The sequence below is a fragment of the Hylobates moloch genome, unplaced genomic scaffold (assembly GCF_009828535.3).
Source record: "Hylobates moloch isolate HMO894 unplaced genomic scaffold, HMol_V3 SCAFFOLD_19, whole genome shotgun sequence".
Classification (NCBI taxonomy): domain Eukaryota; kingdom Metazoa; phylum Chordata; class Mammalia; order Primates; family Hylobatidae; genus Hylobates; species Hylobates moloch.
This window is the reverse complement of record NW_026652294.1, coordinates 5,842,009-5,866,264: the sequence shown is the minus strand read 5'-3', so window position 1 is coordinate 5,866,264 and position 24,256 is coordinate 5,842,009. Positions and strand designations below refer to the sequence as shown.

Here is a 24,256-nt window from a genome sequence, read left to right as displayed (position 1 = left end):
CTGCGCCCGGCCACATCTTTTAAACATTTTTTTTTTCTACCCGAGGTTAGTTGAGCCTATGATGCAGAAACCACAGCTATGTATGGAAGGCTGGGCTGTGGCATGAGCAGATAAACCACCACTCTGGAGGATGAACAGAGGGGACAAGTAGGAAAGTGCGGAGCCAGTTAAGAAGCCACTGTAACAAAATGTGATGTAGAAATGGAGCTGAAAGAGCCCTGAGCACTGTGTCCAGCCCCAAGGGCCAGAGGCTTGGGGGTGGTGGACTTCGACCCTAGCTCCCAGGATTGGGCTGGACAGTGGCCAGGCCTCCCAATCCTGGCTGAGCATTCACAAAAGGACAATAAGCAGGCAGGTAAAAAACAACTGTGTTTAATGACAATCCTCAGTTTAAAAAAAAAAAAGAAGCTTTATACACACTGTACACACATTTACAATGGCTTTGGAGGATAGCAGTGCTGCGAAAAGGGCTTCAGGAGGATCTGGCCTGGGACAGGATTGAGGTATGTTGCAGCCTCCAGGGCCCGGGGTCTCCTGCATGAAGAATCCCCCTCCCCATTTGACTGTGAACTTTTTGGCCTGGATTCTAGAGAACAGATTTCTAGGATTGTCAGCCAGAAGGTAGACAGATGCAGGCACCTACCAAGACCTGACCTCAGGAAGTGGCCCTGCCCTACAGCCCAGTTGCTCAGCCAGGGCTGAAGGCCACAGGGCCCCAGCACCCTTGCTTCAGTGCCAGCCCCTGGAAGGAACCTCACAACAGGGATAGAGCAAGGACATTCCAGTTCCCCCAGTCCTGCCATGGTGCTACCCTGAGGGACAGGGATGGAGACAGGGCAGCCAGGTTTGCCAGGACCTGCATAGCTGGCCCAAGACTGCCCTTCCTTTTAAGTCATGCCAAAGCCTCCCTGCCCAGTCTGAGACAGTCACTGGCAGGTGACCACGACCTGCGTGGCCCTCCCTGCAGTTGTCATGGTGGTTGTACCCCACCCCATCCCCCTGAGGAGACATGGGCTCAGTCCCATGCCTGGTGCCCACAGCCACAAAGATGGCCATGGGTCTCTAGCCTGATATCCGTGGCCTGGCAGGGGTCAGCACCCCTGAGGTCATCCAAGCCATGGTCAGAGGAAAGTGTTGGCAGGCTCGGCACAGCCGAAGAAGTCGGGACCCACGAGACGGGGGAAGCCTTCCAGAACCTTCACCTTCACAGGGTCAAACTTCCAGTAGAGGCGGCCGCGCAGGAAGTAAGCATAGCCTGAGAAGAGAAGGTGGTCAAGCCTGGGCGAGTGGACACTGGGCCCTACTCCTGCCTGTCAGGCTGTGCCCAGGGATGGGCACTAAGGGAGGGCTTGGTGGGCAGCCCTTGGCCACTGCTGAGTTCCTCGAGGTTCCTGCAGGATCCAGGGCCAGCCTTTCAGAACCTCTCTTCCCTCTAGGGAGCCCTTCTGGCTGCCCTGGAATCTGGGCTGGGCTAATACCCAGCCTGAGAGGTACCCAGAGCCTCAGAGGCCTGAGTCCCACCTCTCAGGAAAGCAAGTCCCGTTGCTCCCACCACCCTCCACATCAGTCTCTCCCGCACCCATTAGCCAGGCTATTGACAGGCATCCTGGAGTCCTGGAGCTGGAGGCTACCCTAGGATAGCTCTCCCAGTGGGTCCTGATGTGAGAGAAAGAACACAGAAGAGGAGCCCAGGAGGGGAGGGATCACTGGACTGGCTCTAGCCCTCTGTGGTTGTGGGAGGCTGGGTGGGTCCGTGGTTAGGAGCAGGGACCACCAAGGTAGAAGTCCAGGTTAGGGCCTCATTGCCTGAGCCTCCGTTTGCTCCTCTGGAAACTGGGTTCACAACAGGTGTTACATCAGAGGGCTGTTCTGAGAACTGGATGAGACCAGTAAGGAGCTTAGAGCATTGTTGGCCCTCAGTGTACAGCAGTTTATTGTTCTACTGGCTGTGGCTGAGGCACCAGGGTAAGACCTTGCACTTCTCTGACCCTCAGTCTCCTCATCTGCAACATGGAATGTAGCTCTAGCTGGCCACCGAGAGGAGGGCAGATGGCGCTGGACAAAGGACCTGTGATGAAGAGCCAGGCTTCCTGTGGCAGGCATATGGGAGGCCCAGCCACCACCAGGTGGGAGAAGCGGCTGCTGTGCCCACCTCCCACCAGCTGCCTCACCCCCAACGCACCATCAGCATCCTGGAAGGCAGCGTCGATCTCAGAGGGCACCCCTCGCCAGTCAGTGGTCCTGCGGGGCACGGGACTGTCTACACGCTGGGTGCTGGGGTGGAAACGCCAGTAGTCCCTGCCTCGGAAGAAGTAGATCTTGTTCTTCTCGGGACCCCAGACCAAGGCGGCATGGACTGGGAACCTCACCAGGCCCAGCTCGGTGAGGGGTGCGGGGCCCAGAACTGGCTTTTCACCGTCGTACACCCAGTACTGAGCACCTGCCGGAGAGGGAAGGCTGCAAGGACCTGCCTAGCCACCACTGCCATGCCCCGCCACTGTGGACCTGCTTGACCCCCACCACAGACTCTCCCAGCCTCAGTTTCCTCATTAGTAAAACATGCAGGCCAATAATGCCTGCTCAGCACCCCACCCGCAGAGGGAAGTGGGAGGCCTGGGATAAGCTGGGGCAGTGAATGCTCTGTAAACTAGCACACAGGTGAGGTTACTCTCATCAGTGGAGGGCTGCCTGGGCGCCTGCTCCTTCCACTGGCATTTGGCCATGACGAATGCCTGCTGACCACTCCCTGGGCCCCTGCAGGCTGGGCCGCCCTGGAACCCACACAGGTTTCCCATGCGGTGCCTTCATTTGTGAAGTCCCTGGCATCTGCAATGCTCCAGGCTCTCATCTCTGCCAGTTGAAGATGGAAATCCCAGCTCTAGGATGACAGACCTGGATCAATTCCCTGCCCTGCCTCTTCCCAGCTGCATTCTCGGTGAGTCACTTCACTGCCTCGGAGCCCCAGAGGCCTCATCTCTAGAACCCCGCCCCATGGGGTGGCTTTGAGGGTTGAATGCACCAACACGTGGCCCCACCGTGCAATCCCTTCCACGCTGCTCCTATCTCAAGAGCCACCTCCGGGAGCCTCCTATCTGTGCCTGAGGAGCAAAACACACTCTCTCTCCCTTGGCCCCCAGGCTTTGGGGCAGCGCTCCCTATCCACTGTGCCCCTGAGGATCCGTCTGTCTGTTCCTGCCCTTGGCCATAACATTCCTGGCTCTGGGAAGTCTCTTGAGCAGATCCCCAACCCCCACTCACCTTGGAAGAACCAAATGTGGCCCTGGGCATCCTCGAAGGCAGCGTCCACAGGGCTGGGCAGTCCCTTCCAGTGGCGAGAGGCCAATGCTGGGTAGCCGGGCTGCAGCTGGCCCCTGCGCAGGCGCCACACAAAGCCCGCTTTGAAGAAAAAGAGCTCGCCTCGGATGGTGGAGACCGCGTCAAAGGAGGCCTCACAGGCATCTGGTGGGGCATCCGGCTGTGGTGGGAGAGAGGGACACATGCTGAGGGCATATGCTGCAGTCACAGCAGGCAGCAGAGGAGTGGGGGGACTGGCGGGCAGGGCCTCACCTCTGGCGGTGCAATCTCATTGGTGTCTATCCCAGCCTGGGAGCCCAGGGCTGGGGTCCTGGAGGTGACAGTGGGCCAGGGCTGGCCATACAGGTGTTGAATGCCCCTGCGGTCATCTGGGCTGAGACTCAGTGGGTAGCGAAAGGTGTAGAAGGCAGACATCAGGGCCTTGGCTGCTGTTGTGTGCTGCAGCCCCAGCACGTGGCCAAATTCATGGGCTGCCACCTGCAGCAGGTCTGTGCCTGGAAAAGGGAGGTGGCTCAGCAATCCCCAAACCTCCTGCCCAGGACATCCAGCTCCAGACCCCAGCTCAGTGACCTTGGCGAGTCCCCATTCTTTATGATCTTCAGTTGCCCCATCTGGAAAATGGGTCCCCAGCCCATACCCTGGTCATCCCCGATAGTCCAGGTCTCATCATAGTCGAAGTGGACATCCCCTTCTCGGTGAGTCTTAGGGAAGAAGGCATGGGCCAGGATGCCCCCAGGCCCATCAAACGGCAGGTCGTCCCCATGCCAGTACCTACAGATGGGTGGGGGCGGGGTCAGTGGCTGCTGGCAGGTGAGGCTGTTCCCGGAGGGGTCCCAGGCCACCCATTCACCTGGCGAAGTCGATCATGATGTCAGCACGGCCCTCGTGCACCTCAGTGAAGGTAAGTGGCGTCACATCGCTCCATACCTTTAGGGCCTCTGCCATCGTCTGCCGCACCTGCTCCTGCACCAGCTGCCATGGGAACCGAAGGATCCTAGAGGGAGATGGAGGGGCCTGGGCCTCAGGGAAGGGACAGCCCCCGATGGCTGAGGCACCAGGAGTTGCCCCTGGATGCTTGGTGGGTGTGTGAACGCTCAGGACACAGGCCAGGTGTGCTCCTGAGCCTCAGCTTCAGCACACTGGTCTCCCTGGCCACAGGGGCACATGTGTATGTGGTTTGCTCATACTTAGGCAAATACAAGTGTCTGCATTCCGTGGAAAGAACCAGGACCAGGGGTCCCGAGACCCCCATCCTAGACCTGACAGTGCCACTCACTGTGGGGAGACCTTGGTTCTTTGAGCCCCTGTTGGTTCCCAGGCCCCCACCTAGGAAATTCTGAAGACCCCAGTCTCAGCTCCAATACTGTGTGACACCAGCCCATTCTTCATTCCCAGGCTGGGTCCCCACCCGCAGGATGTGTGAGCCCCAGTTTCCCCATCATCTGCCCAGGGTCCTCCCAGGTCACCCAGTGAGATGCCCACTATTGCCTCTCCCCACTTACCACTGTCTCCACCTGCTTGAAGCCCAAGTTGTGATAGTAGAGTTGGACAATGACATGGCTGACACCCACCTCAGACTGACACAGAGGATGGGGCTGTGTCTGCCTCATTCACCGTGGAGTCCCAGAGCCTGGTCCTCACAGGTCTCTAGTAAAGGCTGCCTGAGTGACTGAACACCCGTCCGCAGGCATGTGCTGGGACTCTTTGCATGATGACAGAGGCTCTGCCCCTCTGCTGAGGGAGGGTCTCCTTATGTGTGTGTGTCTAAGTTGGGGTTTCAGGGTGTTTGCCAATAGATGGCCTCCCTGGGGTTCAGTGGACACACAGCCCTGTTAGACACGAAGATCTACCCCAGCCTGTGTCTCAAGCAGCAGCTGTGAGGGCGGCTGGCTCACCCATGGACACACAGGTGGCATCCTAGTGTCCTGCTCCCAGGCCCCTACCTGTAGGTGAGGTCCGTCTTCTCCCAGCGCCCGCCAGAAAGCACGAACCTCTTCTGTCGGTTGCGGGCACTCAGCCCATCAGGTGGGTCAGGCACGCCACAGCGGGGAGGCCTGAGGCTGCTGGCAGGCCGGGGGGCCTCCTGCGTGGCAGGGGCAGGTGCCGGGCTACTAGGCAGGGCTGCATGCCAGGGCTGTGGCCCCCTCCTCTCGGCATGGAGGTGGTGGGCGTCCTAGGCAGGAGAGATGACATGAGGGTCTGGTCAGGCCTAAGGTCCACATGGCCCACAGTTAGAGGTGTGCCTGTCAGCAGACCCACGTGCAACCCCAGCCCACTGTGTGGCTGGGCAAATGGAGAGGGAAATGGCATCGGCACATGGCAAGGCCCTTTGGCATCTGGCTGGCTCTCTGGTTTCTTGGCACCTTATTCCAAGGCATCGTGGAGGGCCCTGGGCTGCCTGTCACCTACTCCAGCTACTTAGGCCAATGAGGTCTGGGGGTGGAGGCCATACTGGGACTAGCTATGAGCCATACACTCCAGGAATGGACCCCAAAAAGCTTCCTCTGAGGGAACACCAGGCAACCTCCTCCTGCTCCCCACAGAAACTCGCTTCCAACTCCCTTTCTTCCTGTGTCCACTAAGTTCAGACACACCTGGGTCACCCCCCATGCTGCTGTCCCTGTCATGTGAGCAGGCTCTGCCCCTCTCCTGCTCAGGATTTCCCCCACCTCCTCCTCAGTGTGGAGCGGCTGTAGCCCTGCAATGTGGCCTCAGTCAGTGTAGCCTGACTGCTGGGGGTGACACTGATTTGTGGACTGGACAAGGTGAGGTATATACAGCAAATAGCACAGGCCCAGCACCCGGGAAGGCACCTGGCCACTGAGGCCTGGCTTCTAGCAGAGGTGGTTTTGGTCACACCTCACCAGGGTTAGGAGTACAGTGGGAGCTGATCTGTGGTCTGCCTGCCTTCTTCAAGCCGGGAGGGTGGGGACAGTTAATTGCCAGGTGCCCAGCCCCACTCGCCAAAGCCCTAGGACCACAGATGGAGATTCAGACCTGAGCTACATCCTGCTACCTGTCTATAAGTCTCCAGGGCAGAAGTTACAGTTCTTGTGCATGAGAAAAGCAGAAGCTCAGAGAGGTTGGAGACCCTGCAAAGTCACCCAGCAAGGGTGTGGCAAGGCCAGGCCAGGACCCTGGCAGCCCAGGCCTAAGGCTAAGGCCTGGCTCTGGACACCGCACAGAAGCCAAGTCTCCTTCCTGCACTGAAGGAGAGGGATGGAGCTGTGCTGCTTGCTGAGAGACTCAGCACCTGTCTGGTCTGGGCAACTGCAGCCTCCTCACAGCCATATTTGGGGCAGGAGCTCAGCCGCTCAGGCCCCACCTCACCCTCAGCCTTTGGCAGCTCTCCCAGGCTCCAGACACCCCAGGGATCTGATCAGCGTCCCAACGCTCCCTGCTCCTGATCCCAGAGCTGAGGCGTCAAGAACACCCCACCATGAAGGGGGACCTTCTGAACACACAGGCTGTGGAACTACTAAGGGCGTGAGGCCCTAAAGCAGCTTCCCCGTTTCTGAGCTTGCTTATTGCATGGTTACCTGGCACAGCGCAGTCTTACTGGGTTGTGGGTTCTGGCAGATTCTGGGCTTATTGGTTTTTTTATTTTGTTTTGTCTTGTTTTTTTTTTTTTTTTTGAGATGGAGTCTCGCTCTGTTGCCCAGGCTGGAGTGCAGTGGCGCGATCTCAGCTCACTACAACCTCCACCTCCCAGGTTCAAGCAATTCTCTGCCTCAGCCTTCCGAGTAGCTGGGGTTACAGGTGCCCGCCACGATGCCTGGTTAATTTTTTTTTTTTTTTTGAGACGGAGTCTCGCTCTGTCGCCCAGGCTGGAGTGCAGTGGCGTGATCTGGGCTCACTACACCCTCTGCCTTCCGGGTTCATGCCATGCTCCTGACTCAGCCTCCCGAGTAGCTGGGACTACAGGCGCACACTGCCATGCCCGGCTAACTTTTTTCTATTTTTAGTAAAGACGGGGTTTCACCGTGTTAGCCAGGATGGTCTCGATCTCCTGACCTTGTGATCCACCCGCCTCGGCCTCCCAAAGTGCTGGGATTACAGGTGTAAGCCACCATGCCCAGCCTCATGCCTGGCTAATTTTTGTATTTTTAGTAGAGATGAGGTTTCTCTATCTTGGCCAGGCTGGTCTTGAACTTCTGACCTCATGATCCACCCGCCTTGGCCTCCCAAAGTACTGGGATTACAGGCGTGAGCCACCGCACCCAGCCTGGGCTTATTGTTAATAAGTATTTATCACTGGTTACAGGCTAGGACCTTGGCAACAGCTCCACGGACTTGCTTTTAGCCCCTGATGGAACCTTTCACCAACTCCACCATCATCACCCTCATTTCCAGGATGAGGAAATGGGCCCCAGAGGAGTTAAGCAGCTTGATCGGATAACAGCTGGCAGGCAGCAGACTGTCTGTGCTCACAGCCCACCCAGCTCCCTGCTACCTCTGTTCTGCTCTGCAGGGGTTGAGTCACCCTTCCCCTGAAGGAGGGACCCAGGCTGGCCTCACCTTGGTGACAGAAGAGAAGGAACTGCAAATTATTCAGCACCTGCTATTTCCCGGGCATTTTGCAGGCAGGTTCGTTGGGCTTCCAATATCCACCAGGAAGGTGGAGACGCTACATATCCAAGTTCTCCCATGGAGGATATGGGCTGCCAGAGGGGCCTGCCTCCTTCTCCTCGCCACACTGCCCCCTTGACCTACAGGAGAAACAGATTCCTTTCCCCAGCCTGGCAGGGGTATGAAGACCCTCCCTGGAGAGGGCAGAGCTGTGCTGTCCCCTGGGAGCTTCAAACAACCCAGAGCCCAGCCTGCCAGCCCTGTCTATGCCCATGGCTAGAAATCTCTTCTCTCCTCTGCCCTCCAGTGAGTCCTGGTGCAGACAGTCATGGAGGGAGAGCCACAGGCATGCCCCACCCCTTCCACTGTCTGTTCCTGTCCTTCCCTCATGAGGCACCCAGTCCATGCCCAAACCCCTGGATCATGACAGTCTCAGTGTCGCAAAAAGAGCCAACCACTGAGATTCAGAAGGCCTAGTTCTATGACATGGAGACTCTAGACAAGTCACCTTCCTCTCTTAGCCTCAACTTTCCTATCTGTCAAATGGGAATGATGCCACAGCAAAGGGCTACATGAAATCCTTCTGTAATGCCTGCTGTAGCCTCTGGCACAGAGAAGCATCTCTTACCTGGTCCTCTTCCTTGTCCCTGTAGGCCCTCCCCTCCCACGCTTGGGAATCTGCCCTTGCCAGTCCCCACAGTTCCCATCACCCACCTCCCCTCTAGTTCCCCCAACAAAATCTCCAGGCTTTAAATGGTAAAACAGAAGTCGCAGCTAGAAGGGAGCTTTCAGGCCTAGAAAAGAGAAGCGCCTTGTGCAGGGTGTCCCAGCATATCAAGGTCTCTTCTCTCTGTCCATGTCTCGTTCATTAAGTTCTTAGAAACTGAGTGAGCAGGAGATGCTAGAAATGAGGCCTCTAGCTAATGAGGTTGTTTTTAGAGCCCATGATTTTTTTAGAGCCCATGAGCTCTTGGCCTCAGTTTCCCCATGGCTGGGATAGGACACACTGCCTCACTGTCCTCCCACACTTCATCTTTCCAAGTCCTTTCAGGCCTGGGGCCAGATGCCCTAACTACAAGGCATGGCATGAAGCAGCTTGCTACTTGTGAGACAGGTGGGCTTGGCCTTCCCAGGACTCTTGGGATTCAGTGAGGTGAGGTGGTAGACACAGGCCACCACTGGCCCCATCTACACCCCTGGGGAGTTTGAGGAACAAGCAGCTCCCTTATTTCCCAAAGGATGAGACAGAGCCCAGAGAGCTCAAGGACTTTGCCTGGGGTCACACAGCAAGTCATGCAAGAGCTGGGCCTAGACCTGGGGCTCATGCCTCCCACCTCCAGGGCTTCCCCCTGTCTCCCCAGCTCTTAGCTTTTCTCCAAAACCCACTTTCCCAAGAATCATCTCTGCTTCCAGTGCATTCCCTCTGTCTTGGCCAGTAACCTCCCTTGGCCTGCCCTGTGGTGAGTTCTTAGCTCACTCAGCCCCACCCTCCTCTGGCAGACACCAAACCTCAGCTGCAGACACATTCAAGGAATTTCTCAGCTGACCCAGTGTCCTGGCAGAGCTTAGAGACTCGGAGTCAACCCCGTCCTGGGGTCAACTTGCAATCCAGAAAATGGGAGGCACCAGATAGAGGGGAGATAAGGGAGGACCCCAGGGTGCCAGGAAACACTGCGAAAGGCCAGGCTCATTGTGCCCCTTTCTGGGCCTCAGTTTGCAGTCGGTCTAGTGGGTATAATTAATCATAGCTATGCCTTCCGATGTCAGTGGGAGGCGAGACTTCGAGGAGGGCACTTGTTAGGCTATGGAGGAAGACGGGAGCATCACCATGCAGGTATCATCACGCCCCTCTGAGGCTCAGAGAGGTCAAGCAACCTGCCCAACTCGCAAAGCCAGGTGGCAAGCAGGGATATCTTCTATCTCAAGCTTCCACCTAATCTTCCTATTCTCACCCCTCTGCTGCTGGCTCCAGGAGGGACGATAGTTTCATCCCATCCATCGGACTGCAGGGCTTCCATCAACCCTGAAAGCTGGGAACTGGGCTGGATAAATATTTACAGAGCTCTCCCAGCCTTGCTGAAGGCAGCCGAGGGATAAACACATCAGAGGTGACCCCAAATGCTCCCTGCGTGTTTGCAGAGTGACAGACCACAGTCTAGCTCAGACCCCACCCCAAGCTGGCCCCCAGCTCCAGCATTGACCATGCACAAGCGTCAAAGTGGCAGCTACAGGTGACAGTGTTTCTAGCGAGCCTGGCATCACCTCATTGCTCAGCAGTGGGCACAGCAGTAGGCACCATTGCCCCCTCCCACCCACACCCCCATTAGAGATGGAGTGGGTGAGATTCTGAGGCATGGCAGGATTCACCCATGGTCGCATGGTTCAAACCCAGATCTCTCCAATTTCCAGACCTGTGGGTTCAGTGTCTACCCACAGTGATTCCTGACTCTGTCCCAAGTCCTAGGGACCAAGAGGGGCCGGGAAGGAGGCAAGACTCCAGACTCAGATGCCCCCCATTCACTCTACCCCACCCATCCCATCCCTTTCTGCTCCCATAGCCAGCACAGGACAAGTTTGCCCAGGGCAGAGCCAGAGTGGCTGGACAGAGGGTCCCAGCCTGGCCAGGCCTCCCTCCTCACCAGACCAGTCCTGAGACTCCTGCCTGTCACCCCCTCCTGCTCCCTTCCCTGCCCGAGCTGTCTGGATGCCTCCACTGTAGAGTGGAGTGGCCCAGGCTCTGGCCCCAGGCCCTGTGACTGGTGCCTGGAAGCGCCCCAGGGAAGGGGTAGCTTTTGGGACACATGCAAGCTGTCACACACACTCCATGACAGTCCCTCCTCTCCTCACTCTGCTGGCCTCTCTTACCTGGGCTTTCTTCTCCTTTCCTGAGCACACATTTTCTCCCTTTCCTTTCTCTCTCCGCTTCTTTCTGACAACCACTGCTCAGTCACACACACACTGCACTCATACTATTTCATACTCATGTTCTCCTGGCTCCAAGCCTCCCAAAACTGCTGCCAGCAGGTGCCCGCGGGGGACATCTCCAGGCTCAGACCCCATTTCCCACAGCACAGCGCTGCCCTCCCCAGCTCTCCCTTTATCCTCCATCCCACCGCACACCTGGAGGTGTACTAACTGCGGCCACACACCTGCAGGCTGACACCTGCCTGGGATCTGCTCGGCTTTGTCCCTGCGATGAATAGGGGGCCCTGTAACCACTCCCTCTGCTACTTCCTTCAACGCACACTCCAGCACCCGCGGCTGGAGTGCGAGAGGCAGGTCCCCACGCTGGGAGCAAGCGTTTGAGTCCAGCGTGGAGTCCCGTCCCACCAGCCCGAACGATGCCGGCGCCGGCTCCTCTTCACACCCCCAGGGACTGCAAGCTCGCTGTCTATCACGCCTAGAGGGAACCAGAAAGCGTTTCGGGTACCGGGCGCTGGAGGCCACCCGGGGCATCCCTTTGGGTCCGGATCTGCCGCTGGGCCCAGCCCGCGTGCCCGGCGCCCCCTCGGCGAGGAGCGACCGGCGAGTGGCGGGCACTCACCGGCGGCAGAGCCCTGGCCAGCAGCGGCGGCGGCTGGAGCAGCAGCAGCAGCATCGGGAGCAGGAGGGCGCGCGGGGCCGCGCTGCGGAGCCAGGCGGCCGGAGCCATCCGCCCCGGGGCTGCTGGGTTGCTGGGCCGCGCTGGGCCGCCGCCCCTTATAGCTTCCGCCCCACCCCCGGCCCGCCCCGGCCCCGCCCCCCGCCGCCTTTTGTTCTGAACTCTCCTAGCCGCCGCGGCCTGGGTGGGGGAGGTGAGCGGGGAGGGGACGGCCCAGCGGGGTCGAGGGCCGGAGACAGGGTCCTGCCCCGGGGCTGGCAAAGTCCCTGTCTGGTGCTAGGTGACCCTGGCCAACCCGTGCCGCTCTGGGTCTCAGTTTCTCCGCTGGGTGGTGGCCGTCCAAAGTCTTAGACTTGGCTAGAGTCTGATAGGAATCAGGTTTCATGGGTCCCATCCGTACCCCCACCTATGGAAGGCGCATCCCACTGGGTCTCTGTGGTGACCTGACCTCTGACCTCTGCTAACTTGTGACAGGTGGTCCTACCCACAAGCAAGTTCCCCCACCCCTCAGAGCCTCAACAGATCCTTCTAGAAGATGACACAATAGCCCCTGTGAGGAAAGGGATATTATTTTATTTATTATTATTATTTATTTTGAGACACAGTCTCACTCTGTCTCCCAGGCAGGAGTGCAGTGGTGTGATCTCCACTCACTGCAACCTCCGCCTCCCAGGTTCAAACGATTCTCCTACCTCAGCCTCCCAAGTAGCTGGGACCACAGACGTGCGCCACCATGCCTGGCTAATTTTTGTATTTTTAGTAGAGACGGGGTTTCACCATGTTGGCCAGGCTGGTCTGGAACTCCTGACCTCAAGTGATCTGCCCACCTTGGCCTCCCAAAGTGCTGGGATTACATGGGGAAGCCATTGCACCTGGCCAGGAAAGGGATATTAAAATGTGTCCCAGGGGAAAGTGAGGCATATGGCAGGGACTGGCCAGTCCTTCAGCTTGGGATAGACTGAAGTTTCAGATAGGGAAACTGAGGCTCCAAGAGGGAGGGGCCAGGCTTTTCCATACCAGCAGACAAGTGGAGGGGTCAGGAGGTCCTCTAGCTGGTCAGTTGTGGGGAGGGTGCCGTCAGAAGGCTGTGGGAGGTGTCTGAGTGGAGTACTGGGCCCCCAGGGTGTCCCCTCGTCAGGGCCCAACAAGCCCCTGGGGACCCCTCCAGGCTAGCCACCTCAGACTTGAAAGAAAGGAGGCGAGAGGCCGGGCGCAGTGGCTCATGCCTGTAATCCCAGCACTTTGGGAGGCCGAGGCAGGTGGATCATGAGGTCAGGAGTTGGAGACCAGTCTGACCAACATGGTGAAACCTTGTCTCTACTAAAATTGCAAAAATTAGCTAGGCGTGGTGGCACACACCTGTAAGCCCAGCTACTTGGGGAGCTGAGGCAGGAGAATCACTTGAACCCGGGAGGTGGAGGTTGCAGTGAGCCAAGATTGTGCCATTGCACTCCAGCCTGGGTGACAGAGAGAGACTCCATCTCAAAAAAAAAAAAAAAAGAAAGAAAGAAAGGAGGTGAGACTCAAAGGAGGGGGTGTGTCCACATTCTGGAAGGGATCCTCCAGTCTCATCCCTGATTTTCGGGGTTACCCAATCCTGCTGTACACCCCCTGAAATGATGAAGGGCCTCACCACCTCACCAGGTGACCTGTTCCATCATGGGTGGCCCTGCAGAGCCACGATCCAGGCAGTGGCTCCCATCCTGGCAGGCAGGGCTCTGAGCTGCTCAAAGGTGAGGCTGTGGTCAGGAAGCCTGGGCCAATAAAGGGAAGCGGGTGGGGAAACGTTTCACAGCTTATTCAAGAAGACTCCACAGAGACTCCTAGAGGGCAAGGAGAAGTAAGACAGCAGTGATTTTTACAACCTAGACTGTTTTTTTTTTTTTGAGACGGAGTCTCTGTCGCCCAGGCTGGAGTGCAGTGACGCGATCTTGGCTCACTGCAACCTCCGCCTCCTGGGTTCACGCCATTCTCCTGCCTCAGTCTCCCGAGTAGCTGGGACTACAGGTGCCCGCCACCACGCCTGGCTAATTTTTTATATTTTTAGTAGAGATGGGGTTTCGCTGTGTTAGCCAGGCTGGTCTTGAACTCCTGACCTCAGGTGATCCACCCGCCTCGGCCTCCCAAAGTGCTAGGATTACAGGCATGAGCCACCGTGCCTGAAAGGCAATCTTTTCTTTAAAGTCGTTCACTTTTATTTATTTTTATTATTTTGAGACAGGGTCTTGTTCAATGGTGTGATCTTGGCTCACTGCAACCTCCGCCTTCCAGGCTCAAACGATCCTCCTGCCTCAGCCTCCCAAGTAGCTGGGTCTACAGGTGTGCATCACTGTGCCCTGCTAATTTTTGTATTTTTTATAGAGACAGAGTTTCACTGTGTTGGCCAGGCTGGTCTCGAACTCCTCCTGGACTCAAGCTATCTGCCTGCCTGGGCCTCACAAAGTTCTGGGATATAGACATGAGCCACTGTTACCCGCTAAATTGACTCATTTTTAAAAAGTAGGTATTTCAAGCCAGGCGTGGTGGCTCATGCCTGTAATCCCAGCACTTTGGGAGGCTGAGGCAGGCGGATCACGAGATACCATCCTGGCCAACATGGTGAAACCCCCTCTCTACTAAAAATACAAAAAAAATTAACTGGGCATGGTGGCACGCACCTGTAGTCCCAGCTACTTGGGAAGCTGAAGCAGGAGAATCACTTGAACCCGGGAGGTGGAGGTTGCAGTGAGCCGAGATCACACCACCCCGCACTCCAGCCTGGCAACAGAGTGAGACTCTGTTTAAAAAAACAAAAACAAACAAACAAAAAAACCAAAAAACAAAAAATTAGCAGGGCATAGTGGTGTGCACCTCATGGCAAGAGAATCGCTTGAACCCAGGAGGCGGAAGTTGCAGTGAGTGGAGATCGTACCACTGCACTCCAGCCTGAGTGACAGAGCAAGACTCTGTCTCAAAAAAAAAAAAAAAAAAAAAGTAGGCATTTCAATGCCTGCTTCAGTGTCATCCTTTCAGCCTCATTTTCATTTGTGTAACCCACTTAAGTGGTCTTGGGTGCCTCCGAGGTGCAAGGCCATGCCTTGTGGAACCTGCAGTCCATCAGCCATGGGAGCTGAAGTAACAGCTCTCTGCAGTTTAGGCCCGGGTACCACCATGAGAAGTGTTCAGTTTGTTTGGTTTGGCAAACAGGAACCTGGTGGCATGGACTGCATGCGCAAGGGAGTAGTGGCTGGACCAGGCCTGGTGAGTCTGCCAGGAAAGAATGGCCCACCCTTGGTGTGCTCACCTCACTGGGAGGCCACCCGCAAGGTGGGTGGTCACCCCCCTTCGGAGAGGAGAAACTGAAGACGGGGTGGGGAAGGGCCCTGTTCACAGGCTGGCTGAAAGGACTGCAGTGTGAGAGAACACAGGGCTGCACCTGACTTCCATGGAGAGCATGCATGGCCGGGGACAGCTGTGCACACATACAACTGAGCGTGCCAGGCAGGGCCAAACACCCCAGCCACCGCTCCCCTTGCCCCTTGACCTCATCCTTCCTTACAGAGGGGACTCCTCTCTTACTCGGTGACCCACACCCCCACTTCTGGGTGCTTTTGTTCTCGGTGGTTGCACCCTGCCCACAGTCTCAGTGCCAGGAGTACTCTGCAGGCACAGCAAACAGTGGTGAGGGACAGTCCCTGCCTTACCCCACCTAGGAGTAATAATACAACCACTGCAAAGTCACCCAGAAAAGACCATAAAAACCTCAAGCTCAGCCAGGCACGATGGCTCATGCCTGTAATCCCAGCACTTTGGGAGGCCGAGGTGGGAGGATCATGAGGTCAGGAGTTCGAGACCAGCTCGGCCAACATGGTGAAACCCCGTCTCTACTAAAAATACAAAAATTAGCCAGGTGTGGTGGCATGAGCCTGTAGTCCCAGCTATTCAGGAGGCTGAGGCAGGAGAATTGCTTGAATCCGGGAGGTGGAGGTTGCAGTGAGCCGAGATCGCCACTGCATTCCAACCTGGGCGACAGAGCAAGGCTCCGTGTCAAAAAAAATAAAAATTAAAATTAAAACCTCAAGTTCCGGAAGAGCAGGAAAGCGTTCTAAATCCGCGCTCCAGCTCACCTGGCCTGGAACCAAGCTGCTAAAATTGCGAGGCCGCAGGCTTCAAACTTGCGCTAGATTTGACCGAGCCGGGCAAATGCTCCTAGGCCTTTGGGTTTGGGATAGACACGCTGCTTTGATGTCGCGTAAAGGCCGTTAGTGTCGGGGGTTGCACCCGCGGGGCCAGGGACTAGGTGGGGGGACCGGCCCAGGTAATCCGGTGGGGTTCAGGGCCGCGCAGGGGGCCTCATATCCCCCGTGGGCGCTGCGTAAGGCTGCCGGCGTTGGCAGCGCATTTTGGCCGAGACAGTCGAAGACGGGTTGGGACGCCCCCTCGTGGGAGTTCTGGGGATGGGTTGCTCCAGGCCTTCCCCAGGGCCGCGCTTCACTGCCCTAGGCCACCCGAGACTCCGAGGCCACGCGGTGGTCAGCAGACCCTGTCTGGAGGGAAGGGACAGACAGCCGAGTCCGGGAGGGGGCAGAGAGCGGAGTCCAGCCTGGAGCCTCGCGTCTCCTTCCCGGCTGGCCCCATCCCGTCGCCTCCCCGTCTCCTCTCCCCTCCAGGGCTCGCAACAACCCCCAACTCCGCTCCCTGCCCTCTGCGGTGGTCCTAACAGAAGGAACTGTCGCCGTCCTTAAGCCCTCGGCGCTTTGCGACACTGGCCTGTGTCCCCAGAACCTGCACAGCCTGCCAGGGACAAGGGAGGGAGCAGGGTCCCATTTCCAGCCGAGACCGGGAGCTGCTGGAAGGGAGAGGTCCAGAGGACGAGAGAAGGGGGACAGGCTTGGGGGCAGTGCCGCCTCCCGCTGGGGGCGTATTCCTGAGGCCCCGCCCGGGGCCCCGCCTTTTTTGCGCCGGCTGTGACAAGCGCTGCGGCATTTGTCCCCGCGACAGCACCGCTGCCGCCATCTCTAAGGTCGCCTGGGTCCCACCGCTGCCACCATGCCTCGGGGAAGCCGCAGCGTGGCCTCCCGGCCAGCCAGGTGTGAGGGGGACAAGGGCCCTGTGGGGAGGGGGTTAGGGAAGCGTGGGCACTCCCCCAAGGGCGTCCGCAGAGTGACCTTGGCTGCTGCTGCGCCATCTTGGCGGGGGGAAGGGTGGGGGTGCAGCACCCACGTGTGGAGACAGGGGTCGTCCATCTCTCCGGGGGTCGTTTCCAGGAGCTGCAGCCCCCCCAGCCTGGGATCTGGCCAGGATTAACCCTGCTTCCTCCCACCCCCGCAGCCGCCCCGCCGCGCCCTCTGCCCACCCCCCCGCGCACCCACCGCCCTCGGCAGCCGTCCCAGCCCCCGCCCCTTCGGGCCAGCCGGGGCTCATGGCTCAGATGGCGACCACGGCCGCAGGGGTAGCCGTGGGCTCGGCTGTGGGACACGTCATGGGCAGCGCCCTGACCGGAGCTTTCAGCGGGGGGAGCTCGGAGCCCTCCCAGCCTGCTGCGCAGCAGGTGAGCAGCGGGTCCAAGACAAACTGAGGCAGGATTATCTCGAGGCCACACAGGGAGCTACCCAAGCGTCCAGTGGGAAGTGTCTGCGTGTATTCACCATTGCTTCAGCCCAGGACTCTTTGCCCAGGAAGGGTCCTAGTGCACTGGTCTTGAGTTCACTGTCACTTAGAGGCAGGCTTCCCAGCCCCTCCCTTGAGGCCAGGGTCCCTAAGCTCCCAGGGAGAGATACCAACCAGCCCTTTAAAGATGGGAAACCCAGGCCCTGAGGGCTCAGAGACTCGCCCAAGGTCACCTCACCTTAGCAGAGGGGAGGGGTGTTGGATTTCCTGAGCCCCTGTTCTCCCCACACCCAGGTCTGGGCACTGTGGCCGCAGGGCCCAAGGGCGAAGGGGAGCCACTTTGCTGATGACCTTTCACCTGCTAGGGACCCCACCTGCCCTAAGCCAAATGTGGCTTTGTGGCTAGGTCAGGGGTCATGAGGATTAGTGTAGCTGAGCCAGGAAGGTGCTAGAACTTGTGGGGGTGGGGCTCATACTCTGAGAGTACAGGCAGAGTACTGGGCTATCCTAGAGCCTTCTCCTCCCTCCCCTGCACCCGCCCAAAGTGCCCATTAGAAGGCAGCAGAGGCCAGGCGCAGTGGCTCATGCCTGTAATCCCAGCACTTTGGGAGGCCAAGGCGGGTGGATCATGAGTTCAGGAGTTCGATACCGGCCTGGCCAACATAGTGAAACCCCGTCTCTACTAAAAATACAAAAATTTGTTGGGCATGGTGGCAGGCGCCTGTATCCCCAGCTACTTGGGAGGCTGAGGCAGGACAACCACTTGAACCTGGGAGGTGGAGGTTGCAGTGAGCCGAGACTGCACTGCTGCACTCCACTCTAGGTGACGGAGCAAGACTCTGTCTCAAAAAAAAAAAGGCAGCAGAAACATGCTATCTGTAGCCATCTCTGCTGCTGGATCACTCAGGCTGCCTAGAACCCTTGGGACACCCAGGCTGGGGATGTGGGGAGGGGCAGGTGGCTCCAGCTTTGAAATGCACCTCCAGGTGCCAACTCCAAGCTGATCCTGCAGACTCTTGCACTGTACCCCCAGGCCCCCACCCCCGCTGCCCCCCAGCCCCTGCAGATGGGGCCCTGTGCCTATGAGATCAGGCAGTTCCTGGACTGTTCGGCCACTCAGAGTGACCTGTCCCTGTGTGAGGGCTTCAGCGAGGCTCTGAAGCAGTGCAAGTACAACCATGGTGAGTGAGTGGACCCCGACCCAGGCGGGGAGCGGGAGAGGCCGACCCTCCTCTTGCACCTGCAGGCTGACCACCAGCCTGTGCTGCCCCTCCCTTCCCAGGTCTGAGCTCCCTGCCCTGAAGAGGTCAGTGCAGACTCGGGGGCCAGTCCTGCACCCACCTCTACCCCTCGCCGACAGCCAGACCACAACAACAGATTGTACCCGGATAGCTGGGATTGGAAGTGAGGAGGTTTCTCACCCCACAGATAACCCAAGACACAAATGTGCAATTAAAAGTTTATTTTAGACCACAGCCTGTTGTGTGCCTCTCTCGATGGCCTGTCTTCCGGGAGCTCCCTGGCTGATGAGGTGGGGTCAGGATGGATGTCTTACTACAGTGTGCAATCCATCCCCTTAATCAGGGCCCTGGGTGGGGAGGAGGAGCCCTGTTGCAATCTGCACTGTGGGTAGCACAGGACAGATGCCTTGGGCAGTCCAGAGTGTGGTGGAGAGGCATTAGTAGGTGATCCCAAGGGCATCTGACTCTGAGGGTGGAATCCCAGGATGAACCCATGGACTCCCCCTTATCAGGGTTACCTGCCTTCTCTACCCTTCTTGTCTCTGCCTCTGCATCCCATTCTCTGCACCCACAGCTTAGGTGCCCCCAGCGGCCTCAAATCCTGTCTGACCTTGCCCCTCTTGCTGATGCAACTTCTCAGCAATTCCAGATTCTGCCAGAGGAGTCCTGCTGGGTTGTTATGTGTTTGCACCTGATCACACAAGGCAGAGGTCCTGGCTAACCCCCTTGGGTCTGGGTCCAACTTGGCTAGTTGGCAGTAGTGTGTCAGGTCCCTGGGCCAGCCAGAATGGAAGAACAAGCCCTTCAAACCCAGTGTGGGCCGTGCCATCACACACCATGCTGCCGCCTTCGTTGAGTTCATCCAGCAGTTGTGCACTGAGCTCCTACTGTGTGCCAGCCCCTATGCCACATCTGTGAAGCCTGATGACATTCCGGCCCTTAGTGCGCTGGCACTCCAGTGGGGTGGTGGGGACCTGTCTCAGGGTACAGTGTGTTCCATCTGGGGGTATATGTGTGTGGAGTTGGTGTTGAGGGTCTGCCTCTCATCATATGTGTCTGTCCTGCAGGAAGGGGTCCCACTCTGGGTGTCTCTCTGGATGTCCAAATCTCCTCTGTACCTGGCTCCCGGTCCCAGCTAGCAACTCCTGGGTGGCAGGGAGCTCACCTTTCTGGGCCTTGAAGTGGGGCTTTGCTCATGGCGGCCACGCCGAGTGCCCATGCCCTTCTTCCAGTTGTGGCCTGCAGAGGAGACGCCTGACAGCCTGCGCAGTTCCTCTGGAAGGCCCGGGAAGTCCTGTTGGTAGGGGTTAGGGAGAAGGTGTGCCCTCCCCCTGGGCTGTACCCTGACACTTACCTGCCAGCTCTGGGTAATGGTCATCCAGATTCTCCAGTAGGGACTCATAACGGGTGGAGACCATGTCCTCTCCCTCTGGCACGTGGAGAGAGGATGAAGGATACCTGACTGGCCTAATGGTCCCTACTCTGCCTCTCACTCTGGAACTGTTTGCTAGTCCAGGCTGGGGGCAGAGCATTGGGTAGGGATGGATTGGGGCTAGGTCCCCAGCTGAGGTGGGAGGCTGGACAGGGCCTTGGGTGGTCTATGGTCTGCTATGCCCCCCTCTTACATTCTACCATAGCTGCAGGGGAGAGAACCTTACTGATGATCCGAATGAGGACATATGTGGTTCGCTCCTTCAGCAAGGAGTTGCCCATGGTTTGGGCCCGGGAAGCCCCTTCCTTCAGGTCCTCCTCCAGGCTCACTAGGTTGCCGTCCTCAGCCAGGAGAGCAATGGTCGCTGGGAGGACATGGAGAGAGGATGGGCAGGGCTGGCACCCCTGCCTGGGACCCCTCAGCCCCTCCTTCTCCTCCCTGTCTCCTCACCATCTCGGGGCAACCCTGCTTTCTGCCTCAGGTGGGCGGTGAGGTTCACCAGCCTGCAAGAGGTGTTCACCAGCACCGAGCAGCCGGCTGTGGAGGAGGGGCAAAGGTGAGCATGTGGGATCTCTTACCTTCCTCCAAATCTGGGGTCCTCTGTCTCTCCCTCCCATCTCTCCCTTTCCCAGAGCTGCGACTGGGCCTATGGGGCTAGGACTGTGCCCCAGGCATAACAGCTCCGACATCTGTTGCTTAAACTGCCCTGGAGAACCCTCCATCCATCTCCCATGTGTGGTGACTTTTCTCCCATGTGTGGTGACTCCCAAGTGTTGGTCTCTTGAGTCCTGCAAAGCATGAAGTGCGCGCCAGCCCAGCCTCCTCCCGGGCCCCGCCCCCACGGGACCCAGCCAGTCCCCGCCCTCCGCACCCATCGGCTCCCCTCTTCCCTTCCGCTACCGCACAGGGCCGACCCGCCTCCAGCCAGAGGGACGGGGAACCTGCAACTGTGGCTAGAGTTTCAGATGTCTGATGCACGATGAAGCTTGAGGATCACGGATTGAATGGCGAAGAGATTGTGCGGTTTAAAAACCTACTCCAGGGTAACGCAGCGGTCTCTCGCCAAGAGGAGCCCTCGTGAATGAGCAGGACTCAGCTCGGGTTTTCCCTTAAAGGGTCTCGCTCCAGGTGCTGGCTTTGCCTCCTCACAGAGCCGCTTCCCCGACCCCCGCCATCTGCACCACTCCCCTCTTTCCCGCCATTGCCTCCCCACCCTCCGCAAGAGTGGAAGGAAGCACGCCTCTGAGTGTGCTCACCCCCCTATCCGCCTGCCACGACAGGGGACCCCACTTACCCCCAAACATCACCTTGATAAACATAGCTGCAGCGGGGGAGGGAGATGTGGGGGGGCTTTGATCCCCCAACTCTCGATTCCCCAACTAAGGAAAGGCCTCGAGCAGAGACCTGCTCCAGGGCGGGGCTCTGGAGGAAGAAGTGGATGTGTGAGTGTGGATGGCTGGGTCCCAGGGCCAGGCCCCTGCTCAGCCACCTCTGTGGTTCTGCTGCTTCAGCCTAGCTCAAACCCTGCAGCTAGTCCAAGACTCCTGGCCTCCTCTTCCTTCCCACTGAGTCCTGGGCCACAGCAGCTCCCCTAAGCTTCCAAGCTGGTCTCCATGGCAGTGGGGGCGGAGACATCTAGGCAGGAAATGCCTTCCTACCTGTATCCGTTAACGGGGGCCCATGGGGGAGGGGTGGCAGAAGAAGTGGGGGCTGGCATTCCCTGAGGTGGGGAATGCCATCACTGGGATTGATTTTTTTTTAGAGAGAGTCTCCCTATGTTGCCGAGGCTGGTCTCGAACTTGGCTCAAGCAATTCTCCTGCCCCAGCCTCCCACAAGTGCTGGGATTGCAGTTGTGAACCACCTGTACAGTAAAGTTCTCCCTTTCTGGTGTTTTAAAGTTTTGCCAACTCTCATATAACCACCACCACAGTCAAGATACAGAACATTTCCATCACCCCCAAATTCCTTTGCCCCCTTTGTACTCAGCCCTAGTCGCTTCCAGGTCCATAGCAGGTCACAAGCACCTCCTTGTAAGCACTCGCCACTAGCTAGTCCCTCACACCAGTTCTCACCGTCATTTCCTGTCGTTTATTTATTTATTTATTATGTTTATTAATAATAATAATAATTTTTTTTATTATTATTTGAGATGGAGGCTCCCTCTGTCATCCAGGCTAGAATGCAGTGGTACGATCTCAGCTCACTGCAATCTCCGCCTCTCAAGTTCAAGCAATTCTCTTGTCTCAGCCTCCCAAGTAACTGGGACTACAGGTGTGCATCACTACACCCGGCTAGATTTTTTTTTTTTTTTTTGAGACATAGTCTCGCTCTCTTGCCCAGCCTGGAGTGCAGTGGTGTGATCTCGGCTCACTGCAAGCTCCATCTCCCGGGTTCACGCCATTCTCCTGCCTCAGCCTTCTGAGTAGCTGGGACTACAGGCGCCCGCCACCACGCCCAGCTAATTTTTTTGTATTTTTAGTAGAGACGGGGTTTCACCGTGTTAGCCAGGATGGTCTCGATCCCCTGACCTCGTGATCCACCCGCCTCAGCCTCCCAAAGTGCTGGGATTACAGGATTACAGGCGTGAGCCACTGCGCCCAGCCTTTTTTTGTATTTTTAATAGAGATGGAGTTTCACCATGTTGGTCAGTTTGGTCTTGAACTCCTGACCTCAAATGATCCGCCCACCTTGGCCTCCCAAAGTGCTGAGCCACCAAGCCTGACCTATTTATTTATTTATTTATTTGAGAATGAGTCTCGCTCTGTCAGCCATGCTGGAGTGCAGTGGCGCAATCTCAGCTCACTGCAACCTCCACCTCTCGCGTTCAAGTGATTCTCCTGTCTCAGCCTCTGGAGTAGCTGGTATTACAGGCGCCAGCCACCACCCCTGGCTAATTTTTTTGTATTTTTAGTAGATATGAGGAAGGCCAGGCTGGTCTCGAACTCCTGACCTCAGGTGATCCACCTGCCTCGGCCTCTCAAAGTGCTGGGATTATAGGAATGAGCCACCGTGCCCGGCCATTTCGTGTCTTTTGTATTTGTCTGCTTCTCCCAGTCTCTCCCCTTCTTGTTCCCCTCCTCTCTGTCTTCCTTTTCTTTCTGTCTAGGTTTCACATTCTCTCTCCCCTCCTATCCTCTCCCCTCCCGTCCCCTCCCCTTTCCCTTTTTTCCTTTCTCTTCCTCCCTCCCTCTCTCCCTTCCTTCCTTCCTTCCTTTCTTTTTTGGACAGTTTTGCTCGTTGCCCAGGCTGGAGTACAATGGTGCAATCTTGGCTCGCCGCAATCTCCGCCTCCCGGGTTCAAGCGATTCTCCTGCCCCAGCTTCCCAAGTAGCTGGGATTACAGGCATATGCCACCACACCTGGCTAATTTTGTGTTTTTAGTAGAGACAGGGTTTCTCCATGTTGGCCAGGCTGGTCTCGAACTCCCGACCTCAGGAGATCCGCCCCACTCGGCCTCCCAAAGTGCTGGGATTACAAGTGTGAGCCACTGCGCCCAGCTGGCTGGCTTGCTTTCTCGCTCTTTTGCTCTTTCGCCCTTCCTTCCTTCCTTCCTTCCTTCCTTCCTTCCTTCCTTCCTTCCTCCTTCCTTCCTTCCTTCCTTCCTTCCTTCCTTCCTTCCTTCCTTCCTTCCTTCCTTCTTTCCTTTCTTTCTCTTTCTTTCTCTCTTTTTCTTTCTTTTCCCTCCTTCCTTTCTTCTTTTCTCTTTTTTTTTTTTGAAACAGGGTCTTACTCTGTTGCCCAGGCTGCAGTGCAGTGGCACAATCACGGCTGACTGCAGCTTCGGCCTCCCAGGCTCAAGCAATCCTCCCACTTCAGCCTCCTGAGTAGCTGGGACTACAGGTGCATGCCACCATGCCTATTGAAATTTTTTTCTTTTTAATTTTGTAGAGATGGAGTCTCACTATGTTGCCTAGACTGGTCTTGAACTCCTGGGGTCAAGCAATCCTCTTACCTTGGCCTCCCAAAGTGCTGGGATTACAGGTGCAAGCCACTGGTCCCGGCCTCACATTGTTTTTTTGCCTCTCCATGTTCACTCTTTCTTTGACTTTTTTTCTCCATGTCTCTTTTCATTACCCTTCCTCTTTCCTTCCTGTTTACTGCCTCCCCTCTGTCTCTGTCTCTCCACTTCTGTCTCCTGCCCTCACCCCATGACCCCCACCAGACCTCTCCAGCCAGGGCACCAGGTGGATGCCTGGAGCAACACCTCCCTTTCCCCAGCTCCCTTATCCCCAAGGTTTTAGAAGTGTTCCCAGCCCCCATGATTCAGCTGTGTCCTGCCTTTTGCAGGCAGAGTTCTGGACAGTGAGGGTGGAGGAAAACTGAGTCTTCCATGAAGCCCGCCATTGTCAGACTCTGGCTCTGGATAAGCACTTTCCTTTGGACTGCCTTGGTGTTTCCATCTGTAAAAGGAGGGTATGACCCATGACTTAGCAGGGCTGTGGTGATGATTAAGTGTGATAAATTTTAAAGGGCTGTCTCTGTGCTCAGCACCATGATGTAGCAAGCAC

General features: G+C 57.3%; 3 protein-coding genes across 7 annotated transcripts; 1 reads left to right on the top strand and 2 right to left on the bottom strand.

The window, feature by feature from the left end:
- Positions 1–356: 356 nt before the first annotated feature.
- MMP11 (matrix metallopeptidase 11) lies at positions 357–11,555 on the bottom strand. The gene is made up of 8 exons (XM_032139461.2): positions 11,429–11,555; positions 5,259–5,488; positions 4,166–4,309; positions 3,953–4,086; positions 3,568–3,809; positions 3,259–3,475; positions 2,183–2,440; positions 357–1,255 (listed from the first exon to the last, which is right to left on the bottom strand). Exons 1-8 carry the CDS (start codon positions 11,534–11,536, stop codon positions 1,122–1,124), a joined length of 1,467 nt encoding a protein of 488 aa, XP_031995352.1. The 5' UTR covers positions 11,537–11,555; the 3' UTR covers positions 357–1,121.
- Positions 11,556–16,013: 4,458 nt separating this feature from the next.
- On the top strand, positions 16,014–18,549 carry CHCHD10 (coiled-coil-helix-coiled-coil-helix domain containing 10). Of its 2 annotated transcripts, none has more exons than XM_032139458.2 (4): positions 16,014–16,554; positions 16,796–17,015; positions 18,087–18,255; positions 18,357–18,549. In XM_032139458.2, exons 1-4 carry the CDS (start codon positions 16,514–16,516, stop codon positions 18,374–18,376), a joined length of 450 nt encoding a protein of 149 aa, XP_031995349.1. In that variant the 5' UTR covers positions 16,014–16,513; the 3' UTR covers positions 18,377–18,549. The 2 variants fall into 2 exon arrangements, with proteins under 2 accessions (XP_031995349.1, XP_031995350.1); XM_032139459.2 differs by having other exon boundaries at positions 16,171–16,554; positions 18,108–18,255.
- On the bottom strand, positions 18,522–21,384 carry CUNH22orf15 (chromosome unknown C22orf15 homolog). Of its 4 annotated transcripts, none has more exons than XM_032139454.2 (6): positions 21,042–21,384; positions 20,198–20,284; positions 19,974–20,111; positions 19,670–19,744; positions 19,481–19,590; positions 18,522–18,662 (listed from the first exon to the last, which is right to left on the bottom strand). In XM_032139454.2, the coding sequence occupies exons 1-6, from the start codon at positions 21,064–21,066 to the stop codon at positions 18,651–18,653; spliced, it is 447 nt and encodes a 148-aa protein (XP_031995345.1). In that variant the 5' UTR covers positions 21,067–21,384; the 3' UTR covers positions 18,522–18,650. The 4 variants fall into 4 exon arrangements, with proteins under 4 accessions (XP_031995345.1, XP_058287319.1, XP_031995343.1 ...); XM_058431336.1 differs by having other exon boundaries at positions 18,522–19,236; positions 21,042–21,351; XM_032139452.2 differs by having other exon boundaries at positions 18,581–18,662; positions 19,969–20,111; positions 21,042–21,351.
- Between the last annotated feature and the right edge of the window lie 2,872 nt (positions 21,385–24,256).

Excerpts from the sequence above, each read along its gene's own strand:
- MMP11 (XM_032139461.2), bottom strand. The coding sequence starts at position 11,536 with ATGGCTCCGGCCGCCTGGCTCCGCAGCGCGGCCCCGCGCGCCCTCCTG. Across the intron at positions 4,310-5,258 it reads AAGACGGACCTCACCTACAG|GATCCTTCGGTTCCCATGGC; the intron begins GTAGGGGCCTGG and ends ATCTCCCTCTAG. Across the intron at positions 3,476-3,567 it reads ATGAGATTGCACCGCCAGAG|CCGGATGCCCCACCAGATGC; the intron begins GTGAGGCCCTGC and ends CTCCCACCACAG.
- CHCHD10 (XM_032139458.2), top strand. The coding sequence starts at position 16,514 with ATGCCTCGGGGAAGCCGCAGCGTGGCCTCCCGGCCAGCCAG. Across the intron at positions 16,555-16,795 it reads GTGGCCTCCCGGCCAGCCAG|CCGCCCCGCCGCGCCCTCTG; the intron begins GTGTGAGGGGGA and ends CCACCCCCGCAG. Across the intron at positions 17,016-18,086 it reads CCCAGCCTGCTGCGCAGCAG|ACTCTTGCACTGTACCCCCA; the intron begins GTGAGCAGCGGG and ends CTGATCCTGCAG.
- CUNH22orf15 (XM_058431336.1), bottom strand. The coding sequence starts at position 21,066 with ATGTTTATCAAGGTGATGTTTGGGG. Across the intron at positions 20,112-20,197 it reads AGCAGGGTTGCCCCGAGATG|CGACCATTGCTCTCCTGGCT; the intron begins GTGAGGAGACAG and ends ATGTCCTCCCAG. Across the intron at positions 19,591-19,669 it reads CCATTACCCAGAGCTGGCAG|AGGAACTGCGCAGGCTGTCA; the intron begins GTAAGTGTCAGG and ends CGGGCCTTCCAG.